The following is a 22623-nucleotide window of genomic DNA, read 5'->3' on the forward strand; positions in this document are numbered from 1 at the left end:
AGTCGCACAGCAATTAGATTTGACTGCGTAATACTAAATAATAATGTGGGAGGCTAAGCGGGACACACGGTCTTTGCTGAATAATTCAGCTCCAAATGAAATTGTTCCTTTTATTGAGATTGTAAAATCCACAAGTGTCTTCTTTAAGTTCTTTTTGGGTTAATTGAAAAATATCTCTGTGCTACATTATACGCCTTATTATCTGCTTTATTTGTTGTGATAGCGTGCTGCAGCTGCTACAGCTCTAAAATGCAAGAGCATCCTCGCTGCCACAATTGTCCATGAGGCATTGGTATTTAGGAAGCAGCCGAGGAGCAATCCTGCAGCGTCCTAAACTAATTTAGAGAATTACTGGACAGGGTCCAGTAGACTGGAATAGGAAGTATTGTTTCATTGTAGTATAGGTCACCACTTGGTAATTCAGACACAAGACATAGCCTAATGTCCTTTTAACCGAATTGGAAATCAAATTAGGTTTAAATGCCTGTCACAGACAGCGCTGAGAATGACGATCTGACTCGTTGGGAGAGAGCATCACTGGCGGCATGACTGATGTGTTTTTATCTGCTTTTCTCGTTTAGTGCAATAACCCAATGACTAAGGAACCCAAGCTGGTGGCTGCAGCGAGGATTGTGCCCGAGTGGGTTGAATATGACAGGGAGATCAAAGAGCTGCTGAGACGGGTCCAGGAACAGGAAGACACAACAACACAAAAACAGATTCCTGCTGCCTCACAACATAAAAAAGGTTACTAATGATATATTTATAGGGCTACAAAGTCTTTCTGTTCTTCTGCATGGTTATTCTTACCCCTTCTCTTACCACTGTGATCATTCTCTGCATTTCTTTCCAACTTTCTCCCCTCCACACTCTGCACAGCAGACAACCACCGTGATGAACTTTAGTGTCTGCCAGCACCACGCTGAAGAGGAAGGAGGCAGGCACCTTTTGCACACAGGCCACCTGTGAAGCTTGAAGACAGACAGTTCCATCTAAACATAGCCATGGAGTGTTACATCTCCAGCTGGAGGAGGATGTGATATTTTCAGACGCCATACCTGCTTCTGCACTCAGTACATCTTAGAGAATCAACACGTGGTGTAATTGTTAACTGCCAGCTGTGAACTCGTGGTGTGCTGAGCACTACAGACACATCTTGTTAAGTAAGTGGTTCCTGAAAAATGAAGCTAAAACAGAGAGTAAAAGCGTGAGGCCAGTAAGGGGCTTTATTAGGTATGTGTTGAAGGACAAACAGTGGGCATTTATTGCACTGATAATGTGAGCAAAGAATTCAATTAGCAAAGGCACATTTCTACAAATCTAATTTAACCTTTCTTTGAAAATTTTAAAAGCTACTTTTACATCTTCTTAATTTATAATTATGAAAACATTAGGACTGAATTGTCAAATGAAAGTTTTTAAAAATTGCTTTTCAAGTTGTTACATAAAAAAGTGTTAAACGTCTTTGAATCTACACACCTGAAATGTAAAGCTCCCCTCGGCAGACATTTAGGAAACAACGTTTCTCCTGCAGCAGTCCCCTCTCCTATTTTTGCCACCCAATGATGTACAGCATGTTCTGAAGGAAGAATTATCCTTCATTATATTATATTACTTTTATTACCTGGCCCAAAAAGACCTGTAATTGGCCATAGGCTTTTGTCCCTGCCTAGATTTTCCAGTCCAGTTCCCTCTCAGACCACAGAAATGACAACACACTGAAAGGATTTTCTGGATACCAGAAAAGTTATCTGCCCAGGCTTTAAATTACAAATTTTATCTTGGTCAGCTGCTTGTCCAAAGACAGGGGGTGTATCTTCAGCTATTGGCGTTATTTTTACATTATTTTGGGGGATAAAATACATTTTTGAACCGTAGCAAACATCGAATATCAGTATACAAACTATGCTGCTCTTGTATTTCAAAGACTGCGCCATGGATCGTAGGTGGGTGAAGGTGTAGTCTTTGTCCCAAGCACATGTAACTCTGTCATCAGTTCTGTCCCCTCAGGTGTAGCCATGCATTCACCTCTATGGTGCAAACCATTGTTTTTTTTTCTTTTCTATGATTTAAGGAAACGTGTAACGTCAAAAAAAGAAACTCTAAAAAGTTGTTTAAAATCACTAATTGTTCTTTTGATGTTTTCTCTCGACTCCAAAAATTCTTTTTTAACCATGTGATGAAAAAGTATTGCCTTGTTAGATGGTAAAGTATTAACTTGTTTCTTAAGTTATATCTCAGTGTTTGAGTAAAAGCCCGCATTCGACCTGGAGAGGTGAAGAAAAACATTTAGCTTAAAAATAAATGTAAAAGCAGAGCAGTACAACTGCTGCCGTCTTCGTGTCCCGTGCACACGCTGTGAGACAACTGAGAGCCAGGCAGGAAAAAAAAAAAGGTGTGGTGTAACATATGACTTTAGTTCAGCAGCCAGGAGGGGTGTACTGTGAAGCAAGTTTAACATCGCAAGGCTTTTTCTTTGCATTAGCTCACCATAAAAGCTAAAGCCTGAATCAGATATAATCAGAGTGTGATAACAGTGGTTGTAAATGTTATTTGTTAGCCCAGGCCCTTTAACTTAGGCTTCAGGCCTGGGCCCACACTTAAGAAAATGGACCAACTCACTTCAGCCAAGATCGGGGTGTTCTCCAAAGGCTGCTTTTTACTTCTACTGCAAATGCTCTTCTCTGCATTTTCAAGCTTGAGTACACATTAATTTGCAAATAAATCAATAAATTATCTTTTATTGAATGAATTAAGGTAGCCTGCAATTAAATAAAGTCATTACAGTAATCTTTATCTCCAGCTGCACCATTAAACTGATGTAAACATTAATCAGTTAATAGGATGTATAGAATTCTGAAAAGGGCCATCCTGCATAATCAGTATGCAGTTTATTTCTGGTAAATTTCTGGTAGTCGTGTTCTTTCATGATTTTGAAAGCAGAGCACTGCTACTCTTCAGTAAAGGTAAATAAATACTTCCTCAGCCAGTAAAATAGTTATTAAATTGAAAATAGGTTACATTTGTAATATTGACTCAAAAGCCTGGAAACTTTTTTTTATACACCAGTTTTAAAAGATGTCTTTATTTCTGTTTGATTTTTCTGATTTATATATCATATACACATATTCAAGTACTACTTAAGTACCCACTGAAGTAACTACATGGCTACCACCACTGTGGAATGGAGGTGATTATCATTTTGACTTTTTGTTAAAACCTACATTACTGTTATTGACTGAGCTTTCGCTGTGATAAATAGTCAACCAATAATCAAATAACTGCAATACCAACAGTATAAAACTGACTTTGCAGCAAATCAGAACCAATCGTAAGGATATTTATGCATTTTGCGCATCATCAGTTGACTGTATGTGGATTCTGCCGGTTTACTGCTACTGTATTAATGTGCATCTCTGTGGGTTTATATATAACACAGTAATCCCACAGCGGAGCGTCTATGTCATTCTTTAAAAACTTGTAAAAACATGGCACTCTTTACAGCAGCCCGTCATTCAGAACTGTCAAAACTGTGAGCAGGTAAGGAGTTCATTGTAAGTAGAGAGCCACCTTGGTGACATTGAAATCTCCCGTCTTTAGTGCCATCATTCTTTTAGCCCATTCATCTTGCTTTGTGGTACATCCCTCAGGCGAGACTTTAATATTACGGATGAAAAACTCCTCATTTGCACACTTAAGGTCACGGTTAATGGATGGTAGGGGATTTTAAGTTATTACAAGATGTTTACATGTTATGAGTCTTCAACTTCACTGTACTTCTACAGTTTTTCTTGGTTTTTTGTTTCAATTCCACAATGAACCAGTTTTGTCTCAGGAATCAACTGTCCCAAGATCAGTGTTGCTGCTGGACTGAAGCAAACGGCAGATTTATGTCTTAAAAGTGAACATTAAAGAAAACGGGCGCAGGAAGGCTGCTCTCAGGGCACCCATCTTTCACTGTGCTGTGTCAAACTGAACTGTTTATATTACTGTTTGGTGGATCAAGAATAAACCTTTGCTACAAAATGTCATTGCAAAAATTGTTTGCGAGTTGTGCTCACCACTGAGGTCAGTTAATGATTCATGGTCCAAAAGATGTATTTGAGGAGATTTTCTTGGTCTGTTCTTCAATATATACACTTTCAGCGTGAATTTAAGGAGTCACAATTATTACCCTTTAGTCTCTGTCGGTTAAAAAATGCTCTCGATTCAATTTAATGTACATAAATAGCTCTTTATTTACAGTTCAAAAAACCCTCCATTCATACAAAAATAATACTGTACCTCTGTACAAATACATTCCTACGAATGGATGTGAAGTGATTGTACAATTTGTGGAGAGGATACAAGAGTAAGATCTGATAGATAAAAGCCGCTTCAAGTCTGATATTTGTTAGCAGAGTAGGAGACCTTTTCCCCCAAAGTTTTGATTCCCACAGCAAAGATGCATTTTTAATTAATTGGACTCACTGAATCAAGTCACCTTATGCTCCACATTTTTATGATACTTGTGAACAGTCTTTTTATGCCAGTGATCTCCCTTTTAAATAGGGAGGAAAGTACAAATATTCACTCCAGCTGTGCTGAAGAGTAAGCCGCCTCAGTTGAAGTTGAATTTGAAGTTAAAGGGCCCGGAGCCAAACGGATTGAAACCCTGAAAGCCGTGGAAGTGATGATGATGGTGCCCCTGCTGGCTCTCTGGATCCATGGGGTCTTCTCCGTGGTCAAACTTGGTTCTCATCTCTAGGAAAACGTGAAGATTCTTGTCACACACTTGAATTAGAAATCAGTGTCTCTTTTTCTAAAACCATTAGTGTTAGAGCTGTAGAGAACAATCTAAAGGGTAATGGTAAATGGTACAGCAACTCTTGAAGTGATTTAGGCTTGCATTAACAACTTTCCACACACACACACACACACACACACACACACTACCTGGATCAGTGAGAACCTCCTTAGCCTGAGCGATGTCTATGAACTTCTTCTCTGCCTTCTTCTTTTCCTCCGGATCCTGGAAGTTGTCCGGGTGCCACTGTTGTGCCAGTTTCCTGTAGGCTCTGATAATCTCCTTTTTCTGGGCAGTTCTGTGACCACGGCGACAGCATTATCAGCACATTTGTCAAAGATAAGAACAGCTTTTCTTTTCTCATTTTGACCTAAGCCAGACCTAAAAATACTCATCCAAGTGTCAGAGTTAGTTTTCTAGCCCCAGTGTAATACAAATGCCTCCGTGGCTGTAAATTTGTATTCCATCTCAGATTATCAGTAGACCTTTTAAACTCAAAAATGTTCAAAAGGCATCAATGATGAAATATTCAAGAGCAGTGATGTTTTGGCCTGATAAAAAAGCAACCTAAAAGCAAACCAGCGGTCTTTCATAAGAAAACTACTTTTTAAGTTTAAATTCTCCACCAACTGATTGGCAATAATGTGTTACATTTTCTTGCTGAACTTGATCTGCAAAAATTCCCAAATCCATTGACCGATTCCCACCTCTTCACTCCAAGGATCTTATAATAATCCCTCTTCTGAGACTGTTTGAGTAGCCGCTGTGCTCTTTCCAGACCTTCTTTGATGTGACGGTCCCCCTCGCTGTGTTTTGCAGCAGTCTCGTAATCTTTAACAGCTGAAGAGGACAAAAAAAAGGAGTACAATGAAATTAGTATTATTTATTCACTGAAAACTAATAATGTGATGTAAACAATACCTTAACTGAAAAAACACATCTTTGATGTAACTGCTCTAACACCAATCTACAGTATATCCAGCTTCCTGCTCCTCCCCTGCCCTTATGTAAGAGTTCATTCATTCAAATACAAGAAACTTTGTGGCTAAATATGGGTTAATATGCAGATGATTTTGGATCATTTGGATTCTGGGGGCTTCCCATGATGCAGTGAGTTTTTCTTCTTCACTCACTATATGGTGTTTATACACCACTCTCCATTTAATCGTCCATGTCTTTTATCCTGTCTTCTTCTCATCACCCCCAGCCAGTCGTGGCAGACAGCGTTCCCTCCCTGAGCCCGATTTTGGGGGTTTCTTAATATAAGAAAATTTTGTACATTACTTTACATTACTTTTTTTTTTCTTCTTCCTGCTGTCGCCAAGTGGGTGCTCATAGGGTGTTGTTTGATTGCTGGGGTTTTCTCTTTATTATTGTCGGGTTTTACCTTACAATGTAAAGTGCATTGAGCTGACTGTTGTTGTACTTTACCACTATATAGCTAAAACTGAAACTGCTTCGAATCTATGATGTCTCCTGCTCAAGCTGTCGATGCTATATTGTCACAAATTTCTGTAAAAATCAGTATCGACCTCTACAAATGAGAATAGACTTCTCAGAGAAAAAGCATTACTCTCTGAACAGTGAAGAGCGGCATCACCTGCGCCGATTTAAACACACCTTACTTGCTGGAGAATTGATTCCTTTAGTACAGACACATTTTTAAATAAATAAAAATACCTACACAAGGTATGGCAATTAAAATTTCAGAAACTATCCAGCTGTCAGAGCAATGGTTGCCGTGTATCTGAAACCGAAGAACCATGGTAGTGGCAATTAAATTAAAATAGCTTAAATTCACAGCAGACGCTTAAAGAAACGTAACAAATGATTGTTATCAGTAGTGAAGCACGGGATCCACAAATATCCACTTTGTGATATTACGTCACTAGTGTCCTTGAATAAACTTTCATATTAAGGCTGTTTGTGTGCACACGTTTGGTTGCTTTGAGGCTTGTTTACCCTCTGTGGTGAATTAACACCCGTGTTTTTTAACAGGTAAAAATCCCACACAAGGTCTGGCTTCACTACCTGCTGATGTGTTTATGCCATGGTGATTACAACACACACAGACTTAGTCCAGCCAGCATCACCTGCTGGGGTGATGCTGGGATCTTTGAGAAGAATATTATTACTGTCAGGCTGACCTGCCTGGACTGATGGCAGCAGTTACTGTGGGTTTAATTGGATGGATACATGGGTGTGTTTTATTGTAAGAGTTGAAATAAAGGCTTAGTAGATGCAAGCCTTCAATAATAATATCAATATGGGTGTTGCCGGTTATACAGTCTAATTTAAGCACAGAGGTTTAATTTATCTTTATTTTTTTTGTAGCTAACATTTTCTTTATGCATATGTTGACCTTTGTTTCTGACATCTGAGTTTAAAGCTGAGATACAACTAATATTTAATACTGCAGAGTAGAAACACAATTTACCCAGCGATTTTGCAAATGCATCGTTCTCCATCACTAAAAATCTACTAAAGCGAGAGTTGCAACATTTTGCTCTCCAACAGCAAAGTGCTCCTGATGTTTCTTCAACTGTCTGTGCCAATTTGGTATTTTTATCACTTGCCACAATGAACACAGAAGCACACAGGAGCTCAGACACAGGGCTCTAGCTGTGAGCAGTTTCACCCACCTGCTGTTCAAACCTTCTGTTTGTAAAGGTAAGCCAATCAGATTTAGAAAAAAAAAAATTACCTTAAATGGAAAGGAGCTAAAATATCCAATCTCATAGAATTTAAACAGGGGCTGCACCACAGCCCAGTACATGAATCATTTGATCTTCAAATGCTGGAGAGACCAAGAAATTTGCATTGTCTCAACTAATCGTGTACTCATAAAGCCAATATGTTTCAAAATTATATCATCTGCTTCAAGTATTGCTTTAAGTCCCCTAATGATTGTCCAAACATTCAAAATGTGTCTGTACATTTGTGCTGCTGAATATAGTCACTGGTTACACTGTTTGTCATTATTTAATATACCTTCAAGCTAACACTACCCAGCTCGAGTCCTACAGCACCAAAGGTTTGGCTATTACAATATCCGTCTGTATAAAAACATGTTGAGATGGGTGTGATGGTTTTCATTACATTTTAAATTTAATTGACAGATACACATACTGTAGGCAGGAATTTTGATAAAAATATGCACTGGTCTGTTGCACAGCAGTAGCTGAACATCAGGTGACAGGTAAAATGATTAGTGGGAGACTATTCCTGCAGATTTCACCATCTGCCATCATTTCTGCAATTTGACAAGAGATGGGGAGACCGTTGTTTCAGCCTAATCCCACCTTCTGTCAGTAAAGCGTTAAGGATAGTAAGAGCTGAGTGTGTGTGTGTGTGTGTGTGTGTGTGTGTGTGTGTGTGTGTGTGTGTGTGTGTGTGTGTGTGTGTGTGTGTGCACTTTCTGCCACTGCCATTGAAGCTTCATGTTTGAAAAACAAGTAATTTTGCACACTTGCTCTGCCAGCAGTGCTGGGCAGGTCTACATCTCGCAGGTTATATTTACCTCCAACACTCGGCTCCACATTTAATTCTAATCATGCTGTATGTAATAAAGTGCTCTCAGGGTTGGTGACGTTTGTCTTCTCTGGCTTGAGATCTGTTAGCTGTATGCTTCAACCAAATTCAAAATGAAGATTCTTATATTTAGCCACACATGTAACCTGCACTGTGCTTATCTAAATTCAAAAATAGAAGGCATTTGGTAATTAACAGACAGATTGTATTGAATGAGGCAGAAGGTAATTAGATGTTAGAATCTCTCTTCTGTCTGAAAAACAATATTTTTGGTTTACATGCAAAAATTAATTTGCAGGATGTACTCTACATACGTTTCTATGTACAGTTATGAGATCTGAAGGAAGCTGCTTAAAAGAGGTTTCACTGACGCCTAACTTTGTTTCACTCTGCATACTGTGTTGTGTTACAAGGACCCCTTGTGTTGGGCTCCTAGCATGACAACAGTTACAGGTAGTGCACAAGAGTTTGGGTAATTACAGTCAAGTGCAAAAAGCACACCTGTGCTGCTTTCAGACAAACTCACAGGTTAAACAGCAGTCAGGAGCTGATAATCAAATGCACGCGATTAACTGATCCGCAACAAATGTGAACGCCTCCATAAAAGAAGGAGTGTTGGCAGTAATAATAATAATGGATTGCATTTATATAGTGCTTTTCGGGGCCCTCAAAGCGCTGTACAATTCCACTATTCATTCACTCTCACACACTGGTGGAGGCAGCTACAGTTGTAGCCACAGCTGCCCTGGGGCAGACTGACAGAAGCGAGGCTGCCATATCGCGCCATCGGCCCCTCTGGCCATCACCAGTAGGCGGTAGGTGAAGTGTCTTGCCCACGGACACAACGACCGAGACTGTCCGAGCTGGGGCTCGAACCGGCAACCTTCCGATTACAAGACAAACTGCCAACTCTTTGAGCCACGATCGCCCAGGTCTCCCGGTCTGGAGCATTCTGGTGTGTGCGCCAACACAATGCCAAGGAGGGAAGAAATCATCAGTGATCTTAGACAAGCAACCGTTGTTGCCCATCAATCTGAGGAGGGTAATGGTAAGTGCACCATTCTGCAGTAGGGCTGCCACAAACGATTATTTTGATAGTCGACTAGTCACCGGTTATTTTTGCGATTAGTCGACTAATCAGATCATCATCCGTTGGACGTAAAACTACAGCTTATTGCACCAGCAGCATCTGCTCTTATATAACTATCATTAGCTTACAGCTTTAAGTGTTTAAGGTCTGTGCTAACTAAAAATAAAGAAAAGATGATAGTTTATTAAATTTTAATGAAATTTGCAGATTGTTTCGGTGAAGTTTAATAAACTCCTTGCTATCTAAAATATAACAGGACACTGGAGTATATTCTGGAGCATCTCACACTTCTGATGATCAGATGTCTGCTTGACGTTTATTCAGCTGTGTAAAAACTATAACTTTAATCTCAGACAAACTGATTTACTCAGGAACAAATAAAATACTAAAAAAAAGCCAAACAGTAACATTTTAAGTTATCTAAGTGACTCATATATATATATTTAACCTGAGTAGCGAAAGACGGCGGTGGGTTTGAAAACGATTTGCGGGGAGTCCGGTGTTCTCACGGTGCTAGTGAGCCTAGCGCCCGGCTCGCTAACGAGCTAGTGGGTAACAGATGTCTCCGAAAACGTCGGAGCGCTTTTGAAAATATGTGGTGTCCTGATAAACTGAGCAGATATTTGAGGTTTACACAGCTACATTCTCGCCTGAAAATATGTTAAACGTTTATTTTGTGACCCAGAAAGAATAATAAGAGTAACATTAAAACTAACTAGCTGCCGCCATTGTTGGAAACTGCGCTGGGCCGCGCTATGAATTCTGGGACACAGCTGCTTCTTCTTCTTCTTCGGGGTTTAACGGTAGCTGACATCCTTGTACATGCAATGCTGCCATCTTCTGTTTCAGTCCGGTATTACACTCTTAAATCCTGCCACTTATTCCTGCGTCTTTTGTGATCTTACAAAGCTTCAAACGACGCGTCGACTATTAAATCAGTCGTCGACGATTTTGATAGTCGACGTAATCGTGACTAGTCGACAAATCGTGGCAGCCCTATTCTGCAGTGAGAAAGATTATTCACAAGCGGAAAACATTCGAGACAGCTGCCAATCTTCCTACGAGTGAACATCCCAGCCAATTCACCTCAAGGTCAGACTGTGCAACACTCAAAAATACTGCAAAACACCCCAAGAGCGCCATCTCAGACTATGCAGGCATCAGTTAGCATGTTAAATGTTAAAGTTCACAACTAGAAAAGAACCAAACCACTATAGAAATATGGCCCATTCAAAGTCCAGACCTCACCCACTTTAAAATTTGCAGTCATAAAGGCGTTAATTTAACTTACCATTTATTATTGAGGTTGCATTTTGCACAAGTTCATCTGAAATACATTAATGTGCTTTTCAAACATTTTTCCTGCTCAGTTCTTAAATTTAAAGTGAGAAAAAATTTCTAAGGTATAAAACAAATAACTTCAGACTCAGCAGCAAACATGTAGTTCAGTTGGTCATTATAAGCTTCATTATGAGGCAGAGCTGCTATGCTGAAGGGCATTTGAGTTTCAGGTTGCACCCAATAAAGTCAGTAAGACTAATCGTTGTGTTCTCATCACAAAAACTTCAATTGAATTTCAGCATCTACAGCGCTGCAGGCTCCAAGATTGGAAGTGTAACAGCTTTTGTGAAGCTGATCTGTAATTACCACTTTGCAGATGTAAAGTTGCAGTTTGCACACATGTCTGTCGAGACTCAGTGAAGCTGACTTCTGTCCAGTTTACAGTTCACCATGTTATTCTTGTAGATTAACGTGACAGTCTTATGATAGTCTGTGTGAGGCATTGCCAAAAAAGGCATTTTGTGAAGTCATAGTATCCCTGACCTTTAACCTCTAGATTCTGATGACTTAATCTTTGAGTGATTGTTTTTGCCAAATGTAAAGAAATTCCATCCAAACATTGCTGAGTGCGCTCAAAAGCAGGACAGACATAAAACAAACACCCAAACTGAACTGAAGACAAACAGGCCATCTGCACACAAGCTTCAAAATAATGCCACGCTCCATTTTGAGTGGGAAACCTTTAGCTGGAATGCCTCCTAAAGTTGGATTTCCCATTAGGAAAGTTGGATCAGCAACACAGACCCTGACTTTGCAATGCAAGACTGTGGCGGTGGGGTTTGTTTTGCTGGATCAGCTGTAGGAAGAAGTGTTTAGGGAGCAGTGCCAGCTGGGAGAGAGTGGTACACCTGCATGCATCTGCTAATTAACCTCTCTCCCTGTATAGGAGGAGTGGGGTCAGAGGAGAGTGTGCGCCGTGGAGCACAGCAAGCGGCTGCACAGTGGCCGAGTACGAGAGGCAGACGGCGCTCTGAAGTAGGGCAACTCAGCAAAGCAAGCATTTTTCCCCCCCTGTACTAATTACAATAACGAACTGTGTGTATGTGAGCAATTCAAGTTTCTCCTCTCTCTGCTTACTGAGGAGAACCCACAAGGCAACTAGTGCTACAAAGACATCAGCAGCACTAAACGGCTACTTGTAATCTACGCTGCTGCTGTTGTGCATTTATGACTCTCTAAACAATCCATAGAGAGAGCTAATAACACTGCAGCGTTTTTAAGCACCAATAAACAAGCATTGTGTTCAACTTTTCAGGTATCCGACAAAACACTTCTTTTTCCGATGACCTCCGATTTCTGAGATAAAGAGAATGTGGCTCAAGTGTGCGAGTAACCGTGCACAAGCATTACCAAGGTGCTTGCTGAGTGGTGAGACCTCCTTATGCTATCCGGTTAGCAGGAACTGAACTTTCAAAACAAGAGCAAGGGAACTGGCCACTAATAAATCAATTTCTTTTTGTATCAGACTTTGGAAAATGAAAGTCTAAAACTATAGCCAACTATTGTGACGTCAATGCATGGGAAACGTTACATATGAATATAAATGGTAAATATTAATCTAGAATTTCTTCATTTGGTGAAGTGCAAGTGAGTAACAATTATAATCTATGACTTTATAAAGTGCATATATATTTGTACCATTTTGTTTTTATTCACTGATGCAGGGATTCTATTCAGCTGATGTGTTCCTGTTTGCTTATTGTTCCCAAGTCAGTCCAGCCAGCAGACAAAATGTTACCCACCCTCGATCTTGAAGAACCTTGATGCAGCTACATATGTCGGGCTTACCTTCCTCATACTGTTCATCTTGGAGATAGGCCTCAGCTCTGTCCTTCAGCACATTAACATTCGCAGGATTGGACTTTAGGACTTCACTACAGACTGAGATTGCTCTGCTAGCCTGCTGGGCCTGGTCATAACAAAGAAAAAACGAAGCTTGGATAGATCCTTTAATAGAAGCATAGCGGCCTAACACATCCTTTTGCAGCAGTAAAGGGGCTTACCTGTGTTAGCGCATGGCAGATTCGCTCCTTGGCAAGAAGCAAGAAATGTTGCACATTGGGCTCGGTGGTTATCACCGCCTCGTACTTGCTCACTGCGTCTTCATACCTAAAGGAAGCGGGAGGCGATTATGTGACGCTGGCAAAACAGGGGATTGCAACATGGATCACTGCACCCACAAACACCACACCATCGTTAATTTCTCTTTTAAGTCTTGTAAATATGAAACCTTATATATGTCAAACATGATGTGACATCCATTCACGTTAAGATGGGATTTGCACGCCTCTTTGTAAAACCAGAGAAGTGGGGGAGCCTGAGGATAAGAGAGCCGTCATTGTACAGCTGATGCAATCCCCGGTATTCAGATGGGATATTATTTTATATTTACAGAGATGAAGACTTTCCTGACACATTTCTATCTTTGTGAGGACACTCACTGATATGCTGTTAGCCGTACCACTTTACTCTTACCACTTAAACCAGCACTCTAAAGGTGGACCAAAACGACATTATTCCTGAGGATTCAATTTAAACTCGTGCTCATAAAAATGTTTTCATGAACATACAAACACACCTTTGTTCTTGGATGTATTCCTCAGCAGCTTGGATCTGTTTGTTGAGCTTCTTCACTTGCTTGTAATGGCTGTAACACTGCTTGTGATCAGGATCCAACTTCAAGCACTCACGCACCTCACTGGAGATCATAGGACAGAGGAAAGGTGAGGCTGAAAAGGCTAACTTTCAATGGTGACGACATGAACAGAATGACAATAACACACCAGATTTACAGTAAATAAACCCTAATGTACAAATGCATGATCATTAGTAACCAGTGTTGGGCAAGTTACTTTAAATTAGTAACTTAGTTACTTCTATCAAAAGTAACTCAGTTACTTCAAGTTACTCGTTACTTTCAAAGTAACTAGTTACTAGGGAAAGTAACTTTGGTTTTACTCAGAATTCTCTTTTTAATGTGTTGCTTTACAGCTGTGGCTCCAGCAAACATCAGCTGATACTAGAAATTAATTTTAAATAAATTCTAACAACAGCGGATCAAGCTTAAACGTGCTGCTGTTGTTTAGCGCGACATCCGGCGGTTTCCTCTTTCTGGCGTGAAGTGGGCGATAAACAAACAAGAGAGAAAAGCCGATCAGCTGAGGGAGGGGGGAGAATGAGAGAAGAGGCAGCTGTGCAGCAAAGACACAGAATAAATCCAGCTTTGTGTCTTTTTCATTGTAGCTGAAGTCCTGGACAAACTATGTTCCTTTTCACCTCAATACGAAACGCGTAATATTTTCTCTGAATACGAGACGATTCCGTTTTTTTTAGGGGACGGTTGGCAACTCTAATAATTAACCTTATGAACAAAATAAAGTTCAACTTCAGTAACATCATAGCACCCACCCAGCTGTATAGAAACTCCGTCATGCTAGCTAGTACGCAGTACGGAAAAGTCAGCATAACGAAAATAAACTCCACCTAAACATGGTTTATATCTGACCCAGATAGACTGCAGGTCATAACTTCTTACCTGAAGTTCAGTTCACCTGACACTCGGACTGGCGGCCACTTCGGGTCTCTCCTTTTGCCTCCCCTTTCCCTCATCCACCTGCTGTCCTCCACCACTTGCTAATGTTACTGAATCTGCGGAAGCTCCGTGATAGCCACCACACGAAGTAACCAATGACGACCCTATCTAAATCCCAGTAACGACTAACGTGTTCCTGGCTTTCGCATAATAACTAGTTACTGTGCTCGTTACCACACAAAAATAACGTAGTAACTGTAACGCGTTACTTAATAGCGCATTAGTCCCTACACTGTTAGTAACTTACTTATGTCATTTATGGCTACAGTCTTTCTAATGATGATAATAATAATAGCAATGAGAAGGCCAGTCACTGAAACAGCAGTCCACATCATCATCATACACGCATTTGTAATGTTGAGGGTGGAAATGCATTCGTCATGACATTCATCAGAATAGAAAGATGCCATTTTATAAAATATAAAAGTATCTACACAAAAATTTCCAATATTAATTTCAGTTGTGTTTTGAAATCCATGAAGGCTATGCCTTTGTGAAGCCATACGCTGCTCTCTGTACCACTATGTTTGGTTCATTTCTTGTTTTGCAATTTTACCACTGAATGCAAACTTCCGCAGACAGTCGACTTAAACATTAGAGCCTTCACTGTGCGCCCACTCACAGCACCTTAAATAAGCACAAGTTCTGGGGGGGTTTTTTTGGGCCACATGAACCGTTGCAGTACTACTCAGCTATTTTGGCCTCTTGACTCCATTTCCTCCTCAAAACTTACATTCAAGCTAAAGTGTTGCCTTTTCTGACACAGAGGAGGAAATCTAGCACACTTCACTCATGCATATTACTGAAAGTGGTTAAAATTAGACTTCCAGAGAGTGGGCAAAAGTGCATGGCTGTACAAAAAGACAACCCTTTTAAGATAATAGCAAAATTTAAAATCCTGTTTACCTTTTTTTTTTTTTTTTTTTTTATTCTTATGAGGCACAGTCTATGAATGAGCTACCCACTATACTGTACTCTGATGAAGTGTAAATCCAATATATTTTTTAAGAAAAAATAACTAAGATTAAATCATTATCAGAAATGTTCCTGCTATTTTTTTTTAATTTAGAATAAAAGCTTTGTGATTAGTAGAGTATCAACCATAGTGACATGCTGCCTTATTGTGGCATTGCCACAGTGTAAACAGCAGCAGGGAGCTTCTTGAAAGCAAACAGTCTGCGAGTCCTTACCTGAGGGACATCTCATGGTCTCCAAGATTATAGTAGATGGTGCTCAGCTTGTAGAAAGCCTGGGTATTGTCATTCTTTAACTTGGATGCAGCTTTAAGGTCGCTGATAGCTTTCCCCATCTCTCCCATCTGAATGAAACACTCTGCTCGCATCTCACGAGAGGTCACATCCCAAATGCACGTCTGCAACAGTCGGACAATAACGCTTACAGACTTCAGGTGATACGCAAATGCTCTGTACTCTCTGTATCGATGATAATGCAGAAAATCCTATGCTTGTGGGAAAATCAGTCAATACTGGCAAGGAATGTCTCTCACCTCGATGACGGTGTCAAGCTGTGCAGCAGCTGTCACATAATCCTTGTCGTCGAAGCTCCGGCGTGACTGAGCCACCAGGCGCTGAATTTCATCTGATTTTGTCAGCTGGCTCTGGGCCTCCTTCTCTTCTTTGTCGCTGGGGTTGGACTTCAGCTAGAAGATTTCAAGGCATTACGCTAAGTACTAATGTAGCTAAAGAAAATGTGATTCCATCTCTCATAGATGTATTCCAATTTGAGATTTCTGTGCCATCTTCTGCCTCCCGAAAATATTACTTATCACTGCAGTGCTTGCCAGTCCCTGCACAGATAACGTTATAATGAATCTCGTTGCAGAGGTCATCATACTCACAAGAGCCATCTCAGCTAATGGCACAACTCTTACAAATAGACCTATCTACTCTTTAAATGGTTCCTGCTAGCTCAGCTAAGGGAAGAGCATAAATGTGACGCATTACACCAGGCCAATGTTGTGGACTGCTGAAGCAGCAGAACAGCCTGCACCTCTGGCCCGTTCCCTCAACAGTATACCAGCAAAACGAAGTCCACAAAAAATAAAAAAATAGACTGCAGAAGCTCAGATGTAATCTTTCCCCCTGGAGGCAAAAGAACTCTTTGCACTCTTGATGGAGGATGAATCTCAGCTTAAAATTAAATACTTTTCCATACTTTAGGCAATTCCAGAAATAGACTATTAAAAGTATTCCAAGGCTGTGATCATTCAGTGTAGCATACATAAGAACATAAGAATGATTATGGGACTAATCATTAAGCTTCAACTTGAAGTTCAGAGCTTGCTGGTGGTGGTTTCAGGGAAGTGTGGACAGGTGACCAAAAACGAGCCTATGACCTGCATACTTTAAGGTCAAAGTGACACCATGTGAACTGTTCATCCAAGTCCCTGGAACTTAGGGCTGTGCGATATGACCAAAATCTCTTATCCGAAGACATTTCTCATCCCGATAATGATATATAATCGCAAAATAGTGCATTTTCTGTAAATTCTGTGAATCTCAGGCACCTCGACTTGTGTGAAGTGTTTATAGCTGGGTGTCGTGTACCTGCAGTCGAGTGTTGTGACTTTGACTTGTCTTTATTACATGGCACACTGCAGGGAAAAGCCTGTTCTAACCTTTAAGTGTAAGGTTTGTTTTGAGCACCTGGGGGCTCTTTTTTGCTTCTCGTAAACTCTTTCTATACTCCGGTAGAAAAGGTTTGTTGTGTCTGTGTTGGGGACCAGTTCTGTGCTCCGTGTCAGACTTTTCATAACCAAACCATATCCATGTATAAAACGAGTGTAATGTGAAAAAGATGGATGTTTTAATATCATCCATCTGATCCTATTATTCTTCATATTGTACAGCCCGATTGGAACCTAAGACTTATTCACAGACATGGCAAGGCCATTTACTGTATGATTTTAGGTGGCAGTATGTGATTCTAATTGGACATGCATTTACAAATTCAAGCCTCTAAAATGGTGCGAGATTGCTCAAATGAGCGTTCCCCATTATTTACATCTAGTAAGTAAACTCAAATATACATGACCCCCCTTTCCTGTTCTTTTAAGGCTTTCAACTTCCCTGGTGTTTCACTGCGAAGAACCATGTGTTTTGTAAAGTGCATTTACCCTGTCATTATCCAAAAATCTCACACTGTTGTTCCTCACTGTAGTGTTATAAGTGTTATACAATACTATAATACTACTACTACAATACTAGCTCATGTTCTATGTTCTGTAGAGGAAAATTAAGTTTCATTCAGTGGCATTTATCTCTTCAAACACACCCTTCACAGTGCTTTTTAATCTGTTATCTTGAAATCCAGCACAAGGAGGACACTGTATAGACAACCATGAATACACGTCTTTGTACTTATATTTATCATTCTGAAGAAAAAAAAAAAAAAAAAAAAAAAAAAAAAAAAGACTACTGCAACGTTACTACGGCCATAGATCAACACTGACACCTCCTGGTGAACTGTTGTTTCTCTCACAAGTGTCTGCCCCAGCATAGTTTTGCTTTAAAAGGGGGTATTGCTTTACTTACCACCTTCTTGAAGTCACTCTCCGCTTCATCCAGCTTTCCCTGCTTCAGAAGAAGATTTCCTCTCTGAAGCCGTGCCTGTTGAGTGAGACACATCAAGAATTTGTTTCGCATGTAAAATAAAGAGTTATCAACACAGCTTCCAGAACCGACTGATTTCCCAGCACGCCTGGGCCCGCAGCCGAAATAAAAAGATAATGTTGCCAGATGTTTGCATGCTTTATCTAATTATTTGCATAGATTTATCACAGAGTTCTGCCTTAAAGGTTAGTCTGCAGTATGACACGAAGTATTGCTTTGAAATTCTATTTTCTGTCAAATGTACATTTTAAATTTACATCTGTTAAAAAACATTTCTGAAGAAATACACATTAGACAAACAGTAAAGACAACAACTTACAGATGTGAAGTCCGGTTTGAGTTCAATGACTCTGCTTAAATCAGGCAATGCTGATTTTGACTTCCCCATTGCTAAAAACACTGTAGCTCTTCTGTAGTATGCCATGTAGTTTTGGGGATCTATATCTGTAAAATGCCAATGAAACTGTCACTTTAGAAGAAACCTTTTGGGAAAATCCAAGGCATTTTTTTGGTGTCGTTAGCATGTCTCTGACACTCACCCACAGCTGCATGGAAATGAGAGAGGGCATCAGCTAGCTGGCCAGCAGCAAGAAGTTTCTTCCCCATCTCCATGTGATTGTCCACACTCCCATCCTTGCCACATTTCCCTCCTTAAAAAACAAATAGAACAAATCATAGTGCAACAAAACAACACTGAGCATATTTTTACTCATTCAAGTAATGCAATAATCAGATTTTATTTAAATATTCCTGTATATGACCCGCCCAAAAATGTAAATCACATCAATAACAAGAGCAACGGCAACAGCTTTCCCCACAGTAATTGGTAAAGACTTTCACAAGTACCTGGGTTTCTTACAAGCTTGAAGACGTTCACGAGCAAGCATAATCAAAGAAGCAGTTTTATCTATCATCTTTTATTCTTTAGGCTCAAACCAGCTAGCTTTAAGTAATAAAATTGACCCAGTGACTAGCTAGCTTAACGTCAGCTAATAATATTAGCGATTTCACAAGCTAATGCTGTCAGTGACATTACCCATGTAATAAAGTTGTCTGAACTTTAACCCGAGTTCAAGTTAGTGGTAGCATTCACCAGCTATAAATGTAAAGTACACCTAGCAAACGTCTTACCTTGAAACCTAATATCAATCAAAACAAGAACATATGGGAAGTACGTCAGTATTTTGTGAGCCACATGGTCGATGGAAACCATGGTTAAAGTTCTCTCTCTCTGGACACGTCCCGCAGACTTCAGCTGTCACTGTTTCAACCAGTTCTCCCCTTATTTCGCTACAATCCCATGTGTTGGCGGATGGCTACATTTCTTCTCTTTTTCCCAGCCACTGTAGACCAGCATACGCAACCGACCGGTCGTGGGTGATCGTGATTGGCTGAATTATATGGAAAACCCCGCCCACATCTGTTGGTTCAACAGAGAGCAGCCACGGCAGCACAACAGCACAACAGGGTCAGTGTGCGCGCGTGTGTGCGTGCGCGCTTGCGTTGGTCGGTGGTTCTTATGGACGTACACTAGTCACCTTATTTTTGAGGTAAAAAGTATATCAACTAGAATGTAAACCGTAATTTTGACATTAAGATTTTATCTTTTTAAAAAATCTGTATTTACTTGTATCTCTTATTTGTAGCAGTTAATTATGTGGATTTTCCTCCTTTTTTTTTTAACGTTTCCCAAACATATAAGTGTCAAATCTTTACGGTAAAAGCGAAAGACCCTGGCTTCTAAAGACAATTTACAAATACAGAAGTTCTCCTTGGTTTATGGCTGGGCCAGAGACAGAACGAAAAAAGACAATAAACGAGTTAGTAAACACTGACACTTTTTAAACTGTTTCTTAAAAGTATTAGCCTGCAACCCAACGATTTATGGAACAAGAAAAAAAGGAAATTAGAACTTATAGTCTACTATATTTAACAACCTTTTATGACTGTGCCCTGGCAGTGCTACAAAGACCTCCAGGACTTTAAGGGTTAAGGTACTTAACCCTTTTTTGAGCTGACTATAGCAATACATGCTTTATAAACTTAAAAATGAAAAGTAACTTTTACTAATAAACTATCATATAATGAATTCACTAAAAATATACAACAGTTACACATTTTCATCTTGTATTCTCTCAGTTTCTAGTTTTTATTAATGTCATAGTTTCAAAGGACTCTCATAAATAGTTTGAAACTATATGATCATTAAGTATTACTGTGTCTACTGTATAAAGTGCAGTTAAAAAAAGGAGACAAAGACCATAACACATCCCCACCAAAAAGCTTTCTCAAATAGTTTTTAATAGATTAGGGCAAAAACCAGCTTGGGTCTTCTCTAGTCCTTGACCCCCCAAACTTAAGACAAAGAAGAAACAGGAAACAAAGAAAGTGTGGCATGCAGCATCCACAAATCAAGGCCAAGTTATTTCAATCACCAAATGAAGCAGCATTTATTATTAATAGCAACCATGTGTTAAACTAAATGCTCTTAAAGAGTGGATCTCCACAAACATATGGACGGCCCTGCATATGAACATTATGCAGAAATTTGTTACATTAAAAGAACATAAAATAATGAGATGACCAGCAGAATGCTAAACACAGCAACGAAGCCAACCAAAGTAAATTGTCATGACCTCACAAACAGTTACATACAAAGACAGTGAACCTAAACATTACCATCAAGCAGGAATAATGACTATCATGGATGAATGGAAAACATTAATAAAATCCTAGAGTTATATTTTGGAGCACTTTTGATTTATTTCAATACGCATCCTGGACAGGGCAAAATCATGGTTTACATGTGGAATCAAGGCGGTCATTTACATGAAAAGGGAAAGACCAGCTCTGAATCGAGGAGGGGGCTTGAGGGTTCATCTTTCACCAATGTTGTAAGCGCAGCCCAACTCTCTGTGAATGGTACCCATCGCCACTGATGAATTGTCATTGATCAATGGTCTTTGATCAGTGGTTGTTGATCAATGATCATGACAATTTGGATAGTAATGATCAAGAAACTGAACTCACAGCCTATTGTTCGCCAGTGGTGCTAGTTTTAGTCATTATGCAAATGTACTGTTTATAAAATTGGTGATAATCCGAAAATTCTACTCTTCATTAAACCCAACTGTCATGGTCCCCATGCCTCTCTGACTGGCTCATGTTTGCCACAGGTTTGTTTTGTTTTATCTCTCTCTCTCCTGCTTGCCTGGGCGGAGCTCATTGTGGGCTCTTGCTCTGGGTCTCGCCCTGTCGCTGATCTGCTTTACCCTATTTAACGCTGTGGCACGGAGCAGTCAGCACTGGAACGTTGAACCTCCCGTGTTCATGCTCTTAGCTCTTATTTTAAAAAGACTCTCTCAGTGTTTAATGGTGTATTGAATCTAATCGAGCTGTCTCTGTTTAGATCTCCCTGGAACTGGTGGTGGACCCTTACCTGTGATCAAATCAAATCAAATCACTTTTATTGTCACATCACATGTGCAGGCACACTGGCACAGCACATGCGAGTGAAATTCTTGTGTGCGAGCCCCACAAGCAGCAGAGATGTGCAAACACAACAACACAAACGAGCAAAATACAAGAATGGCCAACCTGAAACTAATAAATATATGTACAATATATAATAGTGTATGCATTTCTGGATGTGTATACTAAATATTTTCCTACGTGTGTGTGTGTGTGTGTGTATACACATTTTTACAAATTAAATAGTAAAAAAAATAAAATAATAATAATAATAATAATAATAATAATAATAATAATAATAATAAAATATATAAAATATACAGAGTTGAATATGTGCAAAACAAGTGGCATTTATATACAGTATGGAGTGCATAATGTTAAAGTTCCAGTAGTGAAGCTGAGGTGTCTATGACGTGTTCAGCAGTCTGATGGCCTGGTGGAAGAAGCTGTCTCTCAGTCTGCTGGTTCGGGACCGGATGCTGCAGAACCTCCTTCCTGATGGAAGCAGTCTGAACAGTTTATGGCTGGGGTGACTGGAGTCCTTGATGATCCTCCCCGCTTTCCTCAGGCAGCGCTTCCTGTAGATGTCTTGGAGGGAGGGAAGCTCACCTCCAATTATCCGTTCAGAGCACCGCACTACTCTCTGGAGAGCTTTGCAGTTGTAGGCGGTGCTGTTGCCATACCAGGTGGTGATGCATCCAGTGAGGATGCTCTCAATGGCACAGTGATAGAAGGTCCTGAGGATGCGGGGGCTCATGCCGAATCTTTTCAGTCTCCTGAGAAAGAAGAGGCGCTGCTGTGCCTTCTTCACTGTTTTGTTTGTGTGTACTGACCACGTAAGATCCTCAGTCAGATGTACTCCAAGGAACCGGAAGCTGCTCACTCTCTCCACAGCAGCGCCGTTGATGGTGATGGGGGTGTGTACTTCTCTGCACCTCCGGAAGTCCACTATCAACTCCTTTGTCTTTGCGACGTTGAGGGTGAGATGGTTGTCTTGACACCAGTGGGTCAGGGCGCTGACCTCCTCCCTGTAAGCCGTCTCATCACCGTTGGTGATAAGACCCACCACTGTAGTGTCGTCCGCAAACTTCACAATGATGTTAGTGGCTGTGCAGTCGTAGGTGTAGAGTGAGTACAGGAGAGGGCTCAGTACACACCCCTGTGGAGCACCAGTGTTCAG

At 40.3% G+C, this 22623-nt stretch overlaps 2 protein-coding genes across 7 annotated transcripts in view; one reads left to right on the forward strand and one right to left on the reverse strand.

Moving 5' to 3' along the window:
* Positions 1-4026, forward strand: part of uggt2 (UDP-glucose glycoprotein glucosyltransferase 2) — a 51853-nt gene extending 47827 nt beyond the window's left edge. For 5 of the 6 annotated variants that reach the window (XM_080903609.1, XM_080903613.1, XM_080903611.1 and 2 more), the window contains 2 exons: positions 582-747; positions 880-4026. In XM_080903609.1, coding sequence (XP_080759735.1) covers positions 582-747; positions 880-905 — 192 coding nt within the window. In that variant the 3' untranslated portion in view covers positions 906-4026. The remainder of the gene's footprint in view (positions 1-581; positions 748-879) is intronic. The other variant, XM_080903612.1, reaches the window with a different exon arrangement.
* Positions 4027-4213: 187 nt separating this feature from the next.
* Positions 4214-19336, reverse strand: dnajc3a (DnaJ (Hsp40) homolog, subfamily C, member 3a). Its single transcript, XM_080903615.1, has 12 exons — positions 19104-19336; positions 18512-18622; positions 18292-18416; positions 17895-17969; positions 15848-16000; positions 15531-15712; positions 13327-13446; positions 12752-12857; positions 12537-12657; positions 5494-5626; positions 4936-5084; positions 4214-4743 (listed from the first exon to the last, which is right to left on the reverse strand). The coding sequence occupies exons 1-12, from the start codon at positions 19183-19185 to the stop codon at positions 4601-4603; spliced, it is 1500 nt and encodes a 499-aa protein (XP_080759741.1). The 5' UTR covers positions 19186-19336; the 3' UTR covers positions 4214-4600.
* Between the last annotated feature and the right edge of the window lie 3287 nt (positions 19337-22623).

This window comes from Rhamphochromis sp. 'chilingali' (assembly GCF_963969265.1).
Source record: "Rhamphochromis sp. 'chilingali' genome assembly, chromosome: 14".
Lineage (NCBI taxonomy): Eukaryota > Metazoa > Chordata > Actinopteri > Cichliformes > Cichlidae > Rhamphochromis > Rhamphochromis sp. 'chilingali'.